The 17635-nt window shown below is 43.9% G+C and overlaps 2 protein-coding genes across 2 annotated transcripts in view; one reads left to right on the top strand and one right to left on the bottom strand.

Annotated features, from left to right (window-relative positions):
* Positions 1-13: 13 nt before the first annotated feature.
* On the bottom strand, positions 14-8010 carry DENND10 (DENN domain containing 10). Its single transcript, XM_084210605.1, has 9 exons — positions 7935-8010; positions 7241-7437; positions 6062-6141; positions 4462-4610; positions 4167-4278; positions 3682-3782; positions 2474-2581; positions 1823-1917; positions 14-1170 (listed from the first exon to the last, which is right to left on the bottom strand). Exons 1-9 carry the CDS (start codon positions 7978-7980, stop codon positions 994-996), a joined length of 1065 nt encoding a protein of 354 aa, XP_084066731.1. The 5' UTR covers positions 7981-8010; the 3' UTR covers positions 14-993.
* A 2039-nt stretch (positions 8011-10049) lies between these two features.
* The window catches only part of EIF3A (eukaryotic translation initiation factor 3 subunit A), a 29023-nt gene continuing 21437 nt past the window's right edge, over positions 10050-17635 (top strand). The window contains exons 1-5 of the mRNA XM_084210643.1: positions 10050-10183; positions 13842-14032; positions 14235-14371; positions 16224-16387; positions 17432-17631. Coding sequence (XP_084066769.1) covers positions 10135-10183; positions 13842-14032; positions 14235-14371; positions 16224-16387; positions 17432-17631 — 741 coding nt within the window. The 5' untranslated portion in view covers positions 10050-10134. The remainder of the gene's footprint in view (positions 10184-13841; positions 14033-14234; positions 14372-16223; positions 16388-17431; positions 17632-17635) is intronic.

Genomic DNA, 17635 nt, shown 5'->3' with positions numbered 1-17635 from the left:
ATTTAATTTACACAGAGCACCATCAGACAGTACCTGTGTTCCAGCTCCAGTCCTTCAAGAAGCTGCTGCTCTACCTGTGGCACCTGGCCATTTGAGCTTTCCTGGTGCTTAAGGCTTTGACTCATCTGACTTTCTCTCACGTGGATCAGGAATGAATGGCCAGGTGTATTCTCAGCTGAGAGCCCCAACAACTTCTCAAATGACTCCAGCTGTAAAGCAGCACTTGTCCATGACCCCCCCAGGAAGCCCCACTCCAAGCACAGTAAACCTGTATCTTATCCCTCCACCAGAGGCATGGGATGGAGTGAAAGGGGGAAAACCTCTAAGGCAAGAATCCCAAAGAGGTGCTCAACTCACACCTGAGCTTCAAAACATCCCTTCCGTTTCATACTAAGGCTACCACATCAGATTTTCCCAGACATCCTTTATTCACACCTAGACACTTTCAAGTAGAAAGAGAGAACTTGTCCATTTATTTGGGATTTCCAGGTATCAGGCAGTCCAGAGCAAGAGCAGCATCTGACAGGCTGACATCCCTGGAAGCCCAGAAGGAGCACTCAGAGCAGCTGCATGTTCAGGGTGTGCTGTGCAGAGGTCAGCACATTCCCAGATGTGCTGCAGCCATGTTCCATCCCTAGGCAGACAAGTCAGAGCTGTCCAGCCTCTGGAGTGTGCAGGACAAACAGCCACTACACTGATGGACACACAGCCTGCCCACACTGGCCTGTGCTACTTGTATATTCACTCACTCTGTGGGGTGAAATACAGGAGCCATAGGTACACAGTTAGAGTTGGGGGGAGATAATGGCACCAGGAATGTTCCCAAATATGTCTCCACATGTTCCCAGTCAAGCTCCAATATTCTGCATTACATCATGGTAACTAGGACATTGACTCATACCTTTAGTTTTCATATAAAATACCAGGTATACCTATCTGGATGGCAGAGACAGCTTTTTCAGAATTGGTCCATAACACTGCAGCGCATCAAAATCAGATTTTGAGCATTTGTTCAGCAGCTGCTAAATGAAAAAGGAAGTTTTCTGTGGCTGGTGGAAATCGCTTTTGTTTCAGGGCCTCAGCATTAAGGGTTGGTTTTTCATTGCCATCTGAAACTTCAGTAAGTGAGGCTAAAGTAGCCAAGATTTCTTTTGTCTTCAGAGAAATGTCCTTAAAGAACAGAAAAACAAGCAACCATGAATATAGTATTAGGTATTAAAAGGTTTTCACGTACACTTACAATAAAAAATAATCAATACAGAACAAAAAAAGGAAACAAGGGTAAATAAATGGCTCATTTAAAATAAAGACCCCACTTGTTAGAGTTCTTCAGCCTGCTCTTGTGCCATTTTGGATAAAGAAAGCACAACCACTCCTCTCCTGACCTTACTGAGCTCTGTGACTAAGTCACTCATTTGTGAAATGTCTAATATTACATGGGGGAGGGAGTGATAAAATGCCATCATCATAAAAATCAGGTTTCATAGCTAAAAACCCATATTTAGCAGGACCTTTTCAAGGTACTGCCAATACTATTGCCAAAGCATTGAGCAAATACCATGCCTTGTGGAATAAAACTGGGAAACCAGTCTTACAATCAATAGAATTTCTGAACTTCCTTCAGCAATGTAGTTACCCAAGAGATAATATAAACTAAGTAAGCTATCCTTAAAAACCTGCATGATAAATAAAAATGCTCATTTGTAAAAAGGCAGAAGGTAGAAGAGACTGACTGATTCTCAGTGCCACTCTTCCTCCTACTCCCTCCTTCTGCCAAGATTTAGCAATAGAAGTTAATTAGATTTAAAAATAAAATATTAACCTTAATGACTTGGCTGTCTGATTTATCTGGATCTTCTGCAGATTGAACAATTAGTTGTCCAATTTCTTTGTGAAGTTTTCCCATTGTCATTGCCTCTGTGTAAGAAAGAAACAAAACACCACACATAAAATCACTTTTTTTGTGATACCTAGAAATGCATGAGTAACACACCAAAGTGAGGAATCTTTTCATGACTGCCATTTGAAATCTGTTGATAAAGGCAATAACCTTGTATCAACAGCCAGTACCTCTGAAGTGGCCCAAAGCAGTGATAAGGAGCAGCAAGATGATAAGCAACATAAAAGGTTTTCTTTCAAATAATCCCCAGTCTTCAAGTATTTAGTGCCATGCTTTTCTAAAAACTCATGTAATATCTCTCCATTCAGCTGAAAGTCTCTTCCATGTCTAACACGGATGTTATGAAATCTCAACTGTGCATTTGTTGGAAAACAAAGCACATTTTTACACAAATTCCAGCTTTAACCCGTCTTCCAGGGTGGCAATAAAATTAAGACAGAAACTAACATATTGACTTTTCAAAACCTAGATAGAAGAAGGATGAAGATTGTTTGATCTACAGCAAGGATGAGCAATTACTCCCAACTCCGGAAAAAACTGCCTCTTAAATCCAAAATATAAAGAGCAACCAACCTTTTACTACAGGTGAAACTGTAATCTCACTGTCTGCCAAATTCACATAGACATCATAGAGGTCTGATCTACTGCTCACTTCAGAGTCTGTAAATCCAGCAATGTAACCTAGAGCACAGAATTGAGCAAGATTAGGATCTTCAGAAATAAAATCAAAAATCACAGTCCTAAAGTCTGTTCCAAGAGTGTCTGACACAATACCCACTGGACCCAAGAAGCTGCTCTCTTGATATTATCAGTCATTCCACAAGTGCTCAGCAGATGCTTCATTTCCAAGGAGCTTAAAAATCAACTTCTAAAACTGCCTTGAGCGTGGATTAACTGCTAACATTACAGCAGTATCACCAAGTCAACAATCTGACATTTTAAACTCTCTTCCTCCCTTCCTACTAAAATTACTCATTTGTAACTTTCTCATTACATTCTCAAAATCTCCACTCTGGAGCTTTTTGTCTCAAAGTCAGTACTAGACTGGAACAGAGGAATAAACCCATTGGATTTGCTTATTTATAGCATGTCAGATGAGCAAACCTGGAGCAGTTTTTCTCCATGGAAGATGCTTAGTGAGCTGTAGAAATGTTGAAGATGAGTAGTCTCCTTGCTTATACTCTGCACAAAGAAGCCTCTTAATGGCCCCATGATGTGTCACAGTAACCTCAGCATAAAGCTTGGGCCTGCTCCTGGATTATGCATTAAGCACTATGCACACACAGCACTGTGTCACACAGACCAAACTCCTACAGGTAAAGTTTACCTGTGCTTAGGAGCCTCAGACTTCACTGACATCAAAACAGAAGTCTGGGACTTCAGAGTTAGGGATTAAAAAAAAACAAACAACATTCCCTTACTAGTGATGTGTAGAAGCTGGGAAAATATGTAGCTTATCTAAGTGAGCTGGTTCTGTATAACAGGAAGACTTTTAATCCCTCCAATCAAAGCATCAAACGAGTCTCAAGGCTGCTTTGCATCTGTGATTAGGGATGGATTGATGTGGATCCACCCAAAGCCACCAGATTAACTAATTATCTTCCCACATACTTGTTTAGCTGATTTACCTTTTCCAAAGAAAATTATGTTTAACTTTGATCAACAGCATTAATAGCAAAGTAACCTTTTTTTCCCTCCAGAGTTCCCTTGTGCAAAACTTTGCAGCAACAGAAGCTGACATTGAATTTTCCTGGTGTTTTTGATTAAGAAATCATCACTACCTGTGCAGGCTTTTAAGGCTTCCAGTTCCTCCTCATTTAGATGCACATATGAATGAAGAATTGACCAGTCTTGTCGATGCCACACTAAAGCAGGCAAAGTCCTAGGGAGATCAGAGTGCAACCTGAGACACAGTACATTTTTACTTACACTAACTAAAGCTTCACAGTAAAAACTGTATGTCATGAAAAAGAACAATTATCACTAGGTCCCATTTAGGGGTGTGCATATATATATTTATTTATATATTAATTGTAAAAATTTCTACTATCAGTGCAAGCAGAGTTTATCACTCATTCTACCATTCAATTTCTCTGAGTTGAGCAACATGCAGTTAAACCTTAAGAGGGATTTAGCAGAACTTCTATCAACAGGTTTAAGATGGATTTTTTTTCCCTTAAAATACAGGCTTTTTTCTCAATGAAGGTTCAAAATTTGTTGGACTTCTGGGGGTGGGTGGATGGGAAGGAAGGAATTGATAAAGTACCTGGTAAATTCCTGGATAGCTTCTATTCTAGGATGGTAAACTACAATTCTCTTCTTTAACATCAGTGCAGTATATAAAATAACTGTTTCCATTCCAAACTGAGACACTATATCTAGAAAAGAGAAGGAATTATTTTATAGAAGATATTTATGCTGATATTATGTTTTTGAAAAAGCTTAGTAATAACAGCACAGGTAACAATGTCAGTGCAGTTTACTTGAAGCATACATGAAAACAAGATTGTATTTTAGGCTGTAAGAAAGAAATCAGAATGGAGACTCTGGCAGAGATTAACCTTTGATGGAGCCAGCAAGGTAAGCCTTCCGAGCATCAAAGTCCTTGCTGAGGAAGGATCCATTTTCTTCACTTTGGCAGATGCCCTTTGTGAGGACTGCAATGTAACTCTCCATCATTTTAACTGGACTTCCATGCTTCAGGTAGATTCTGTGTGAAAAGGAGAGAGTCTGCTATTTTAACTGCAATCACTGCACACATATATATATAAAAAATTAAAAATCAGTATGACAAATAGCAATAATGTTGGCAATCATTCCAATTCTGGACACCTGGCTGCGGTTTTAAATACTAAACTAGAAGTTTTCCAACACGCATACAAACATGTCTGTCTTTTAGTATTTAAAATAACTCTGTGTTTTTATTTCAGCTTTCTATTTTATGAATGAACCAACATGGACTAAAATAGAAACACACCCCAAAGGTGCAGGTAGGTGTCCAGACAAAGGATTCTTTACAGACTTGGAAGGTGTCTGCTTAAGGAAAAAGCAACTACCACAGTAACTCCTGTTATGACATGCAGACTATGACTAGGTGCTTGATACTCAATAAAATGTCCTTGATACTCAATAAAACCCCAAAATGACACAGAGGAAGCACACCCTGAGAGAACCTATGCACTGTCAGCTGTCTTCCAGGAAGCAGAGAGGCACTGTAACCTCTTTTACAGTTAAAGATATTTCAGGAATAGCAGTGAAGGTGTCAACTACACATTTTACATGGTAGCTATAGCACAAATCAACATCACATTTGAAACTCAATTATTATCATGCTTAGAAGAATCCATTCTAGATTTGAAAGGAAGTATTAGCTGGTAAGTCAGCAGAAATATGATCCACAGTGAACCTAAGTTTTTCATGTATCACCAAAAAAGAACACATCTCAGTTTTGCAGCACCCTGCAGAATTGGTAAGTCTGAAAGCATTTCCAAGTCTGCATTATATATAGTAAGTCCCAAGAGCACAATAACCTCACAGTTGCATCCAATTAGCTGCAAAATCCCAGGGAATACTCTTGGTATCAAGAACTGGGACTGAACTAATTTGGAAACTGAAGGAAAAGCAAAATAAGAAGCAGAGACAGAGCATGAGAATGGGGATATGAAGGGAAGTGAGTAAACAGGACAAGGAAATGAGAAGAGGTTTTTTGGTTGGAAGAGGGCTCTCACTTCCCCATAGGAAAAGCAAAACCATCCCTGGGTGCTGTGCTTGGCTCAGAGGAGCTGCAAGCAGCACTTACAAAGAGTTGTGGAGGGATACATTCACCATACACAGGGTGATCTTTAAATCCAGCACTAACATCTTCCCAAACATTTACACTTTTTAAAAATATAGTCTCAGAGAAAATGAGTGTGAGGGTGGTGGTGGTGTGTGTCGCAGATTAAAACCCAATGAACATCTGACATTCACCCAACACTTTCTGTATATGACAGCTCGAATCAGGGATTTTTATAATCTGATTTCCTTTGTAGGACTGAATTTCCAGCAATTTGTTTGAACAAATGCAACACAAGGAACTCAGCCTTTTGCTTTGGCAAGATCTAAGCATGCACATGGCAGAACCTCAGGCCATGTGCACGCTTATACAGCTTTTATACAGACCTGCAGAGGATCCTGGTGAAGGCTGCATATTTCTCTGGGTTGAAGTCTTTGGCTGTCAGGACAATGGAGAAGTGGGTCACCTGCACATGACAGGCACAGAAACACACAGAGCTCAGTTAATGATCCCACATGAACAGCCTTGGTCACTTCACTGTCAATGCTCCAAGCTCCTAACTGCAGGAATGGCCTGGACAGAGGACTTCTGACGTGACTCAGCTCTAGTACAGACTATCTTCTGCTTAACCTACACACAACAGTTGCTTTCCTCTAACCTCATGAGGTTATTAAAAAACAGAAAGGCATTTTCCTTCCCCACAGCAGGGAGGAAACTTCCAGAATTTTTTGCCAAAGGAAGCTGTGGAGGCAGACAGCATCAACATATTTAGAAAGAGACTGGAAAAAATACAGACTGCAGGCCCACAAACAGAACCACTCTAACTTCCTCAATCAAATGATTGTGGGCTGGGACAGTACAAGACTGAAAGTCTGCAGACAATGACCAGGCTCACGTGTTCTCCTGAAATAGCATCTCCCACTGCACCTACTGAAGAGAGCACTGAGACATTTAATTTTATTTTACTTCAAAGGATATATAAACTTGGAGTGAGGAAAGTCAAGCAACATTCTGCTGTGAGCATACAAAATTACCATGTTATCTTTCTACTTAACAACATGGCATGAAACATGAAAATTGATTAGACTTAACCAACAGTTTAAATATTTTTATAACAGGGAAAAGATAGAACATACAACTATATTTGCTGTCTTCCAGTAATAAATGCAGTGGAAAAGAAAGTATCTACAAAACTCAATCCTTTGGGGAAAAATGGCAGCAGGTTCTATAGGAACAAGACTCTGGACACTACGAAACAAACTCCGTAGAGAGAAAAAAAATGCCGAACTTGAAATGCAAATTAACTAGAAACAGCAGCATGAAATAACATTTGTATGTTAACACAAAGAATTGGGTAATGAGTATCTCAATCATTCTGCAATTCCACGTCCTGGTGACAAATGAAACATAGACTGGCTGGGCAGCTGGACAGAGCTGCATCTGTGAGCACACAACACCTTGAATCCCTTCTCATTTCTCTCCATGGGAAAACACGGCTTAACCCACAGAGGAAGCTCTGCAGAAGCCCTCCCTGCATCCTACTGAAAAACCCCACCAAGCCATACCTTTTTCAAGGCTGGAGAATCTTGAACTTCTACCGTTGTGATGTAGAACCAAGACCTTTTATACTGGCCGAACACAAACGTATGGAGCAATTTGTTTTCATCTGTAAGGCAGCACTTTCGCAGCAGCAGAGTCCTCAGTTCCGCTGTTACGGACGGATAACACCAAACCCACAGAGCATCTCCATTGGTGTCTTTTTCTATGGTGGAAAGATGTTCACTGTGAGAATGCCAAACAGCAGCAAGGAAGTAAATTGATGGGTTAATCAGGTTTGTTTCCTGGAATCAGATTAAAATTCAACCTTACCCTGACCCTAGACATCCAGTTCTGACACTACGGTTCAAGCCTTAAGGCAGGAATTCTGACACGGGTATTATTTTTTTAAAATATTAATAAATCTCTATTCTTGACCCGCTTCACGAGGTCAAAGAAGCACCAAGTTTGAATGCACATTCAACATGACCACGGTATTGAGGAACAAGCACCCGGACCAGCTCATTTATGATATTCCCTATTTCTGATTTCGCAACAGAAGCCTCGGAAGCCGCGAATTTCAGACACTTCGGCCGAGTTGTGCACGGCTGAGCCCCGCAACAGGCAGAGCCGGCACCGCCCGGACCCGCGGCCTCAGCGCGGCGGGCCCCGGTACCGCCGCGGGCCCCGGTACCGCCCCGGCCCGGCTCCCCCGGCCCTCACCGATCAGCCCCACGGCCCGCAGCAGCTGCGCCTCCGGCTCTGCCATCTTCGTTCCGCCGCCTTCCGCCAGCCCGGCCCCGCTCCACCCTCACGGCCCCGCTCCGCCCCCCCGCCATTTACTGAGCGCTCCCGCCCGCTCCCTGCGGCTTCCTCCTCTGGGACCCGCCCCGCCGGTCTCCGCCGGGAATCGGGGAAAAATGAGTCTTTTTTGTTGTTTAAGTCACAGAATCCCAGGGTAGTGCAGGATGGAAGGGACCATGGAGCTCAGCCGGTGCCACGGCCGTGCTGAAGCAGGGCCCCAGAGCACGGCACTCGGAGCGTGTCCAGACGGCTTCTGGACACCTGCAGGGACGGAGATCCCAAATCTTCCATGGGCAGTGTCCCGGTGTGCGATCACTGCACAATAACAATACAGAAGCTCTTCCTCGTGTACAGGTGGAATTCCATGTGTTTCTGCGCGTTGCCTCTTGTCCTGTTGCTGGACACCACCTGGTCCATCTGACGCCTCCCTTCAGATAGTGACAGACATGGATGAGATCCCTGTCTCTTCTCCCGGCTGAACATTCCCAGCTCCCTCAGCCTTTCCCCAAAAGGGAAGAGCTCCAGTGCCATCATCATCATCATCATCATCATCATCATCATCATCTCTGCAGCCCTCTGTGAGCCATGGGGCAGTTCATGTGAAATGTTACACAAAAGGAGGGTGGCCCTGCTGGCAACCACCTCCTGAAGTCACGGCCAGGAGCTGACCCTGAGTAATCCAAAAGAGACATTCCTGTGTTTCTACACAGCACGGATAAAGGCTGGCTCCTGCCCAAGTGGGGACTGAGCGGCGTGAGGAACAGTCATGGAAGCAGAACAACTATTCCTGAGTAACTCCATGCACCAGCAAGTTTATTGAGAATGTAAATCTTATTTGCAAGAATGTAATCTCATTTGAAAGTTTGGATAACCAGTGGCACCTGAACATTGGACTCCATGACCTTAAGGGTCTTTTCCAAGCTAAATGATTCTAGGAACACCATGATACTGATTAGGAGAAGAAACTTCTGAAATAACTGATATAACTAGAGGAGCATCAGAAGCTGCTAAAAAACATGTGAAGTTCTGGGAGAGACCAGGCCTGTCCCAGCCTGGCTAGGGAACACACTAAAAGGGCAGCTTGCCATATGAGTTTCATGAAGTCATTAAGTACACACATTAGCAGGAAGAGACAGATGATACAAAATTGTAATGATCCCAGCCTGAAGGGCTTTTAGAGACCCAAAAACATGGAGTAGGCTGCCCAATAGCAAACCCAGCATTAAATACCAGGCAGGACATTTGCAGTCCCCATGAGAGCACAGCTGCCCCCATGAGAAGGCTGCAGGGACAGTCACTGGCTCCGGTGACATGGGCACAGCTGCCACCCCGACCTCAGGCAGACACCCGAAAGACTTTTTAATTAATTTTATGAACACAAGAAAAGCTTGTTCAGCGCTATACCTTAGTGATGGCTCTACTTAATGCAGACCATACTAAAATACACGTGTGTCATGGCTTAGGAATAGAATTCCCCAATTTAGTGCCCCCATTGAAATACCCCAAACCATGCACCACTCGCTCACGTTCCCCTCACCTCCCCCTGTGATAGGATGGAGAACTGGAGGTACAAAAAGGTAAAGAGCACGGGTTGGGCTAAGAACAATTTACTAGAAGCAGATAAAGAATAGGAAAACGTACAGTAAGAACAATGTTAATAACAGAGTGTGCGAGACAGGCGAACGACTCACACGGGGCCCAGCGCCACCCGACCGCCCCCGGCAAACCCCTGCATCCCCCGGTATCGTTAAGGCTCATTCGGACAAAGGGCTTTGTGGAGCTCGCCCCGCACTCCCCTCCCGGGCCCGATCCGCCTCACGGGCCCGATCTCCCCAGGACCGCATCCCCCGATCCCCTCAGAGTCCTGGTCCCAATCCCCCTCCCGCTTTTCCCGCGATTCCCCCACGATTCTCTCCCGGTCCCGGTCCCGGCCCCCGTCCGGCCGGACGGTCCGCGCGCGCGCCGGGCGGGGTTTCCGCTTCCGCCGCGGCCGTGGCGGCGCGCGCGGGCCCCCTTCCCTCCCCTTCCCCTGCCGCTCCCTCCCTTTCCGGCCGCGCGTGCCGCCTGGCTGGAGCTCGGAGCCGCCGCCGCCCCGTGAGGAGCCGCCGCCGCCGCCATCATGCCGGTGTACTTCCAGCGGCCCGAGAACGCCCTGAAGCGGGCGAACGGTCAGTGCGGGCCGTGCCCATACACACACAGCGCCGGGTCGCCTCCCGCTCCGCTCCCCGGCTCCCGGCCGCGCCCGCCCCGGGACCCCGCGGCCGGGCCCGTCCGGGAGAGCCCACCCGGAATCTCCCGGCGCTGAGCGGAGGCCGCCCGAGAGCGCCCGCCCGGGAGGGAGCGGGCGGTGCAGCGCCGGCGCGGGGAAAGGGCCGGGCCGGGCCGGCCGGCGCGGCCGCGCCGCATGGCGGAGAGGAGGGAGGCCCGGCGGGCGCGGGGAGCGGGCCCGGCCCCGCCTCCCGCTCCCCTGGGCCCCACGGCCGCCTCCGGGCGGAGGGGGAGCCGCGGCGGCCAGGGCTGGCACGGCCTCGGCCCGCGGGCCTGAGCCCGCCGGCAGGCAGGGGCGGCCGGGGCTGGGCATGAGCGGGCCGGACCGCGCTGCCCTGCCCGGCTGATCGCGAACCCGGGCTGATCCCGGGCCCTTGTGGGCTCCGCGTGTTGTATCCCGTCCTTCACGTGACTCCGGTGAGAACGCAAATGGTAAAACTCCCTCGCAGCCCTGCACAGGCTGATAACACTGGTTTGCCCCTGGAAGACCAACCAAGGGAGACAATTCAGGGCTGTAGCCGTTGCTTGCTGACTGCCACATTAAAGCTGGACTGGTTATATTTATCATCTAGCTCATTTCGGGCCAAACATATGGCTTTGACGCTTCTGTTTTTTTATAGTCTCCTATTTTAAGCCCTTAATAAGACCATTTAGACCGATCATTGTCACAGGGCTGATCGAAAGATGACACTTGAAGACATCCACAACTTAGAGATGATTTATGGGTCTTTAAATGACAGCAGGAGAAGCTGTGTGGTCTGGGGACTGTGCATTATTGAAGTACTTAGTATAACAAGAAAATGTGAAAGTACTGCACATCCTCAAGATTTTTAATCAAAAATTCATTGTAAAAATCTTTCTCACAAAGATAAAAAGATGAAAGATAAAATCAGCTTCAGTCAGCATTCAGGGATGAAGATGTGTTGTATCTGTCCTTTCACACTGGAAAAGATGCATGTACCATAATATAGAAATTTTATTTATATTTGCAAATTCTTGGGTAGAGGAAGTGGTATTTGGTGTGCAAGTCACATTTCTGGACTGTTGACTTTAAACTGCTTATTATTATTATTTTTATTTTTGATGCTTTCCTGGTACTTAAGGTCACATTTCTTATACTGCTGCAAGTCTGCTAAGTTGTGTTGAAGTGAATGAGTGGAGTTGAACTGAAGGGGATGTTCTGCAGACAGATGCTGGCAATCCTGAATTTCAGTGGACTGAATGGAAAACGTGACAAGCAGTGTCAAGTCCTACAAACTGCAGGGGCTCAATGTAACCTCTGCCAAGCATATTAAAGGGTGGAAAGTCATACCTAAGGCACATTGTGTGTTGCAGGAAGCAGTTTAGTGTTAAACTGGCACTTATAATGGGGACATTCAGCGCACTTTCCAGAGTTTCTGTGTGTTTTATCAGTAAGGCTCAACTGAGCATTAGAAGCACTTCATGTTCTCAGTGACTTCAGAGGTGATGTTTGGAAATACGAAGAGAATGAAGGATTTTAAGTATGTACAGATATGTAAGAAAAGTGTTTTTGCAATTGATAAATGTAGGTCAAGGCCAACCCTCAGCTATTGTTAGTATTTGGCATTGCTTTGTACTCAGGCATGTAATGCAACTTTAAGGAGTGTTTTATTGTTGCAGATACTGAGCCTGGTCACTGTTAGAGATACTGTAAAGCATTTGACATCTTTGTCACCTCTTGTAGTGACATGTTTTCTCAGATTGAAAACTGAGCTTTATTCAGTATTTTGGGTTAGCAGCAGTAGGTGAGTTGTTGATGTGTATCAGCTTCAGTTGCTACTCTGGATACCTGTTAGCATTTTAAGGAGTATAAAAGACCAAAACTAGTAGAAGGTAATGCTTATAGCTACTTAGGGACTCAGCTTTACAGTTTATATGTTACAGATCTGAGTTTCCATAACTTACAGTTCCTATTGCAAAGCTTGGGGTTGTGTGCTGTATTTGGTTCTTCAGGTTCATTTTGTGCTTTTACTCAAGTGTCTCTTAAATTAGCCTTAATTATTTGACTTACTTGTAAGAACCTGCTTGGCCAGAGTTAATTAAAAGTTTCAAAACAACATAAATTAATTTTGTGCTTTGTCCACTTGGCTATCGACCACTGAGTGCTGTGGTTGGAGTGCCCTGGCATTGTTGCAGGATCAAACTTGCCTTTCAAGTTTATTTTCATAAAGAAAGTGTAAAGCTCAACAGTAATTGTCCCAAAAGCAGCTCTGAGATAGAAGAGCAGTGTAAATTATGGGATGAAAGGTAGCTTTATTAAAATTCCCGTGGTGAGTAAAGTACTGCTGGGCACTGCCGCACCGTAACTTTGATTATCTTCAGTTGTATCACGGTGCTTTCTGTAGAAAGGAGCTTGCTCATCTTCTGCCAGCTCACTATTTATGTAAACTGATCCATGAATATGAGCTGTTGTGGTCCTTAAATTAAAACCACTCTGCTGCTTTCAGTCTAAAACTTTTGCCATGTTTACCTTCAAATTTGAGATTCCAGAACTTGGAAGCTCTGTCTGACGTCTGAGCCCCTGGAGCAGGCCCCTACTTTAACAGTTTCTGCCATTATTTCTTTAGGAATGGAGTGCTTTCCAAGGTACTTCATGGCAGTACTGACTCCACCCCTCAGCCTTTAGGAATAAGCATATTTCCCACTGGCTGTACTTGACCTCCCTTATCTTTTAAACCTGTTTGTTTCCCATTCTATGTGTTCATTTCTCTTGCTGTTCTGCAGTGCAGAGTACATTCAGAGTAGGGTCTGTGTGGATGTGGGTCGCTGCCTCAGTGTTTCCAGTGGGTGGTTTGCTGTGTTTTGTGCAAGGCAGAATGTGTGGGGTGTCAGAGGTGGGAGTCGCTGTGATGCTGAGAGCTCCTGTTAATAACAGCAGCTGCTTAGGGATGAATAAATGGGGCACTGGTTTCAGCAGCAAGGCTGATCTGAAGAGTGTCTAACCCTTCAACTGAACTGCAGCTTTTGATATAACTTCTGTAAACTGAAGTGCTAAGGAGTCAAAACAGCAAATGATAACTTTGCTAAACCACTCAGGAGTTAAAATCAGCAAATGATAACTTTGCTGAGTTATTTTTTTTTCCTTTCTCTCCTTCCTTCCTCCCTCACCTGAGAGCAGTACATTCAGTCACATTTGTGGTATGTTTTGTACCTTGTTAAATGCCCTTGGTAGGTGCTGTGTACCCACAAGACTCCTGGTGGGTACTCCTTGTCCTTGATAAAACCAGGATGGTTAAAACTGGATGTGTGCATTCATACACATTCATGTGTATGAAGTGCTCAGTCATGCCTGGATGGATGTAGAGACACCTCTGCTATCCTGAAATTCCCATGTAAATTTACTGGTCAACATTGGTTTGCCAGTTATGTCATTGAACGACTGGCACGGAGTTGCCAACATTTTTGATCTGGCCAACTAAATCAAGCCATCAATGCACTCTGGGTAGAGTTAATTAAATACTGAGTGTTTCCTCTGTTAAGCCTAAAAAATGCATCTTCTGGTGTGCAAGTTTTTGCTAACTGGGATTTTACTTTCAGAATTTCTTGAGGTTGGCAAAAAGCAGCCTGCCCTTGATGTTCTCTATGATGTTATGAAAAGTAAGAAACACCGAACATGGCAGAAAATCCACGAGCCAATTATGCTGAAGTACCTGGAGCTCTGCGTGGATCTGCGCAAGAGTCACCTGGCAAAAGAAGGATTGTACCAGTACAAGAATATTTGCCAGCAGGTATGGCTTTTGAATTTTTATTGTATGTATTTATAGCAAGCGTGGTATCTGTCAGTTGATATAATCTAAAAGTAACTGATTTGTCCTGAATTAGGATTAATCTGCCTATTAGATGTTCTTGGGTTTGTAGCAGTTACATTTTAAAAGATATGTTGCCTATTGTGGGTGGAAACATCTTCCCATTTTTTTGCCTTTGGTGTAGGTTAACATCAAATCCTTGGAGGATGTTGTTCGAGCCTATTTAAAATTAGCTGAAGAAAAAACAGAAGCAGCTAAGGAAGAATCCCAGCAGATGGTACTGGACATAGAAGACTTGGATAACATTCAGACTCCAGAAAGGTGTGCAGCCTGTCTTTAAAATGTAGCAATTCACAGAAAGTACCCCTAATTTCATTCACAGAGCTGAGATACAAATGTGGTAGACTTGAAATGGAATACTAGTGGTGTTTTAGAGGTTTTAAAGGTTGGGATAAAGGCAGGAATTTTACATTGGATGACATCTCGAGTAAAGAAAGCAAGCAGTAAGGAGTAGAAAATCTAGGTGCAGTGGTTCTGGGAGTTGGGTCACCACTTTCCAGTGTCTGCTCAGATCTGCATCTGTAGTGGTTTGGAGAGTTATTATGGTAAATGGTCTTACTAGTTGATATAGAAATGCTGTTAATTATATCAGACCAATGTAATTCTTGTGTGTGATAACCTCCATTTCTTCTGACCACATTGTGCACCTACAAACAAAAGGAAATGTTACTTTATACTTGGTTAAGTGATGAGATAATAGAAGAAAGGACACGAAAAGTACAGTCAAGAGAGAATCACCAGGATAGGTAATGAGAACATAGAATGGTGATAGAAATGATAAACTGGGAGAAATTACTGAATATTTGTCTTGTGTAGGAATGGAGATGTAGTAGTCAAATAATACTCATAAAAACCTGGAGTAGAAGGCTCCATATTTACATGTTAACAGCAAAACTCTCTAGTAGAAGTTGGTTGGAAAAAAGAGAAGGTGACAGATGTGTCTTCAGTAGGGGGCAGTGCCATTCAGGTTATTTCCAGTGCCTGAAATTGTTACAGAGGAATCCACTAATAGTTAAACAGTGAAGATTGACTGACCTCTCTTTTCCTTGTTCTCCTTTCTATAACAGAGGACTAGAGAATGGATCTTTTCAATCACAGTTCTCCTCTAAAAAAGCACAGTTTCCTTAGTGTTTTTTAGGTTTTTCTATATTTTTTTTAGTGTTTTTTCTGTTTTCTAGACTTCTCGTGCTTTTTTGCTGGATCCACCTCTTGATCTGTTAGAGAAAGCACTGGTGATGTGTCGTGTTTAATAGTGTATGTAGTACCCAAGGATGACAATTAGAACTGCAAATGATGTAGTAGAAAAGATACAAGAGTTGAAACTTTACATTAAAAACAGTTCAAAAAGATTTTTCAAAATGAAGACTTAGGGAAGATGGTTTTTTGTGAGCTCAACATGTTGAGTGGATTGTTTAGCAGAAAGGGATCATGTAGGACATAGCACTCAATTGGTCTCGGTGTCTTGGGAATGCTTTCCCTGTCTTATATTCCTGTGTTGAGGGAATGAAGTTCTAAATGCAAGATTATTGTGTCTTACTTCTGATGTATTTAAGCATCTTTTTCATGTCAGAATTTGTAAAGGATTTGAAATGCTAATGCGCGTATTCTGGTTTCTGATGTGTGCAGATCATAACACAGCATTTGTGTCACATGTCAACATGAAGTGAACTCTGGCAGGAGTGCTAGTGACTAAAAGGGAAGTGTCAGCAAGTACTAAAGTGTCTGCATTGGCACTGATACTTGACTCTTAACAGAGGTACAGGACACAGCTCCCTGCTAGGAAAGGGAAGGTGAAAATCCTGGAGTTAGTTTCCTTTGAAGGATACAAGTCTCTGATATCTTACCTCTGGAGCTTGGACATGTCAGTCATATATGCAGTGGCCAAAGTTTGAAACTTAAAACTTTGAAATAATTATCTGCATCCTTTAAAGGAAAAGGGAGCAGTATGAGGGACGAGTTTAAAAAGAAGCAATAGACCATTCAGCAGCAATGAGCTCTTCAGATTTGTCCAGACTCATCTTAGAACCTGGTAAGAAAAATTGATGAAAAAGAATTGTAGGGAATAAACCACTTCTCTTTTTTCTCTTTCCTTACCCTGCTGCCCTGACTGAAGTGTTCTTTTGAGTGCTGTAAGTGGAGAAGACACTCAGGATCGTACTGACCGCCTGCTTTTGACACCCTGGGTTAAATTTCTGTGGGAGTCCTATAGACAGTGTTTGGATCTTCTCCGAAATAATTCTCGAGTAGAACGCCTGTACCATGACATTGCACAGCAAGGTAGGTGCAGAGATGGAAACTTGAACTATAATGATGTGGTGTTCTCCCCTTAAGGGGAGGGAAACATCAATATTTGTAGATGTGTGTGGTCAAAAGGAACAAGAATCAGAGGGTTCTCAAAAGCTTACAGAGATTAGTAGTGAATGACATGCTTGGCATGAAAATTGTGTTGGTCCCTGACCTCCCAGTATAAGCCCATGGCAGTGGGTTTTGGGTAAAGGGATAGGGTGGAAGAAGAGAGGGTTGAATTAAAGAGAGGGTTAGAGAGAAAGGATGGCAGGGTAAAAGAGAGAAATCACCAGTCCTTACTCCAGTGTTGATCTAGCTGATGGGGGTGTCCAGGGTCCTGGGGGGTGCACACACCTGGGCTTGACCTTTTTCCTAGCTGAGTTTCTCACTTGTTATGCAAATCCATTCTCATGCTCCATCTGTTCATCTGGACCTTTCTGGAAATGGGTTGGAGGACTTCCAGGGTTTTGGGTGGTCTTGATCCCCCTCTACAGTCCATCCCCTCTTCTTGACCTCTTTCCTCCAATTGGGTTGTGCTTATCTCTGGAAACCAGAACAAGGACTGGTGTTTGAGAACTATGGATTAATGACAGGGTTTTTGTCTGTGTCATGTCCAGTCATTTGAAAGCTTTGTTTGACTTTACCCATCTTTAGTTGACTTGAGAATTTTTCTCCCACGTTTTACAAAGCCAAAAGCTGAATTCATGCCATTCACAGGATTTTGTGTGCTCTTAGTTCAGACTAAAAGCTGGAATCGCTGCATAAATTAGAACATTTTTAAAGAGACTTAAAGTATTCCCTTTGCTCTTTAATCTTAATTATGTGGAAACATCTTCATTTTTTGAGGTCAAGATGAAAATATGCTGCATTGTCACTTACTCATTATGTGTGACAGATTGTATCATGTTTGAGATGTCTTTTGACTGCAAATGAAGATTTTTTAAGTGTACTGATTTACATACTTGAATCCCATTTAGAACTACCGTGAAGTCACCCTTAGTGAACATTTTCCATTTCCATTATTCCTTTTTGCAGCTTTCAAGTTCTGCCTGCAGTACACGCGGAAAGCGGAGTTCCGCAAGCTCTGCGATAACCTGCGGATGCACCTGGGGCAGATTCAGAGGCACCACAACCAAAGCACAGCCATCAACCTCAACAACCCTGACAGCCAGTCCATGCACCTGGAGACCAGGCTGGTGCAGCTGGACAGTGCTATCAGCATGGAGCTGTGGCAGGTAT

This window comes from Fringilla coelebs (assembly GCF_963513975.1).
Source record: "Fringilla coelebs genome assembly, chromosome: 8".
Taxonomy (NCBI): domain Eukaryota; kingdom Metazoa; phylum Chordata; class Aves; order Passeriformes; family Fringillidae; genus Fringilla; species Fringilla coelebs.
The sequence above is the reverse complement of the archived record's forward strand: the minus strand, read 5'-3'. Positions and strand labels throughout refer to the sequence as shown.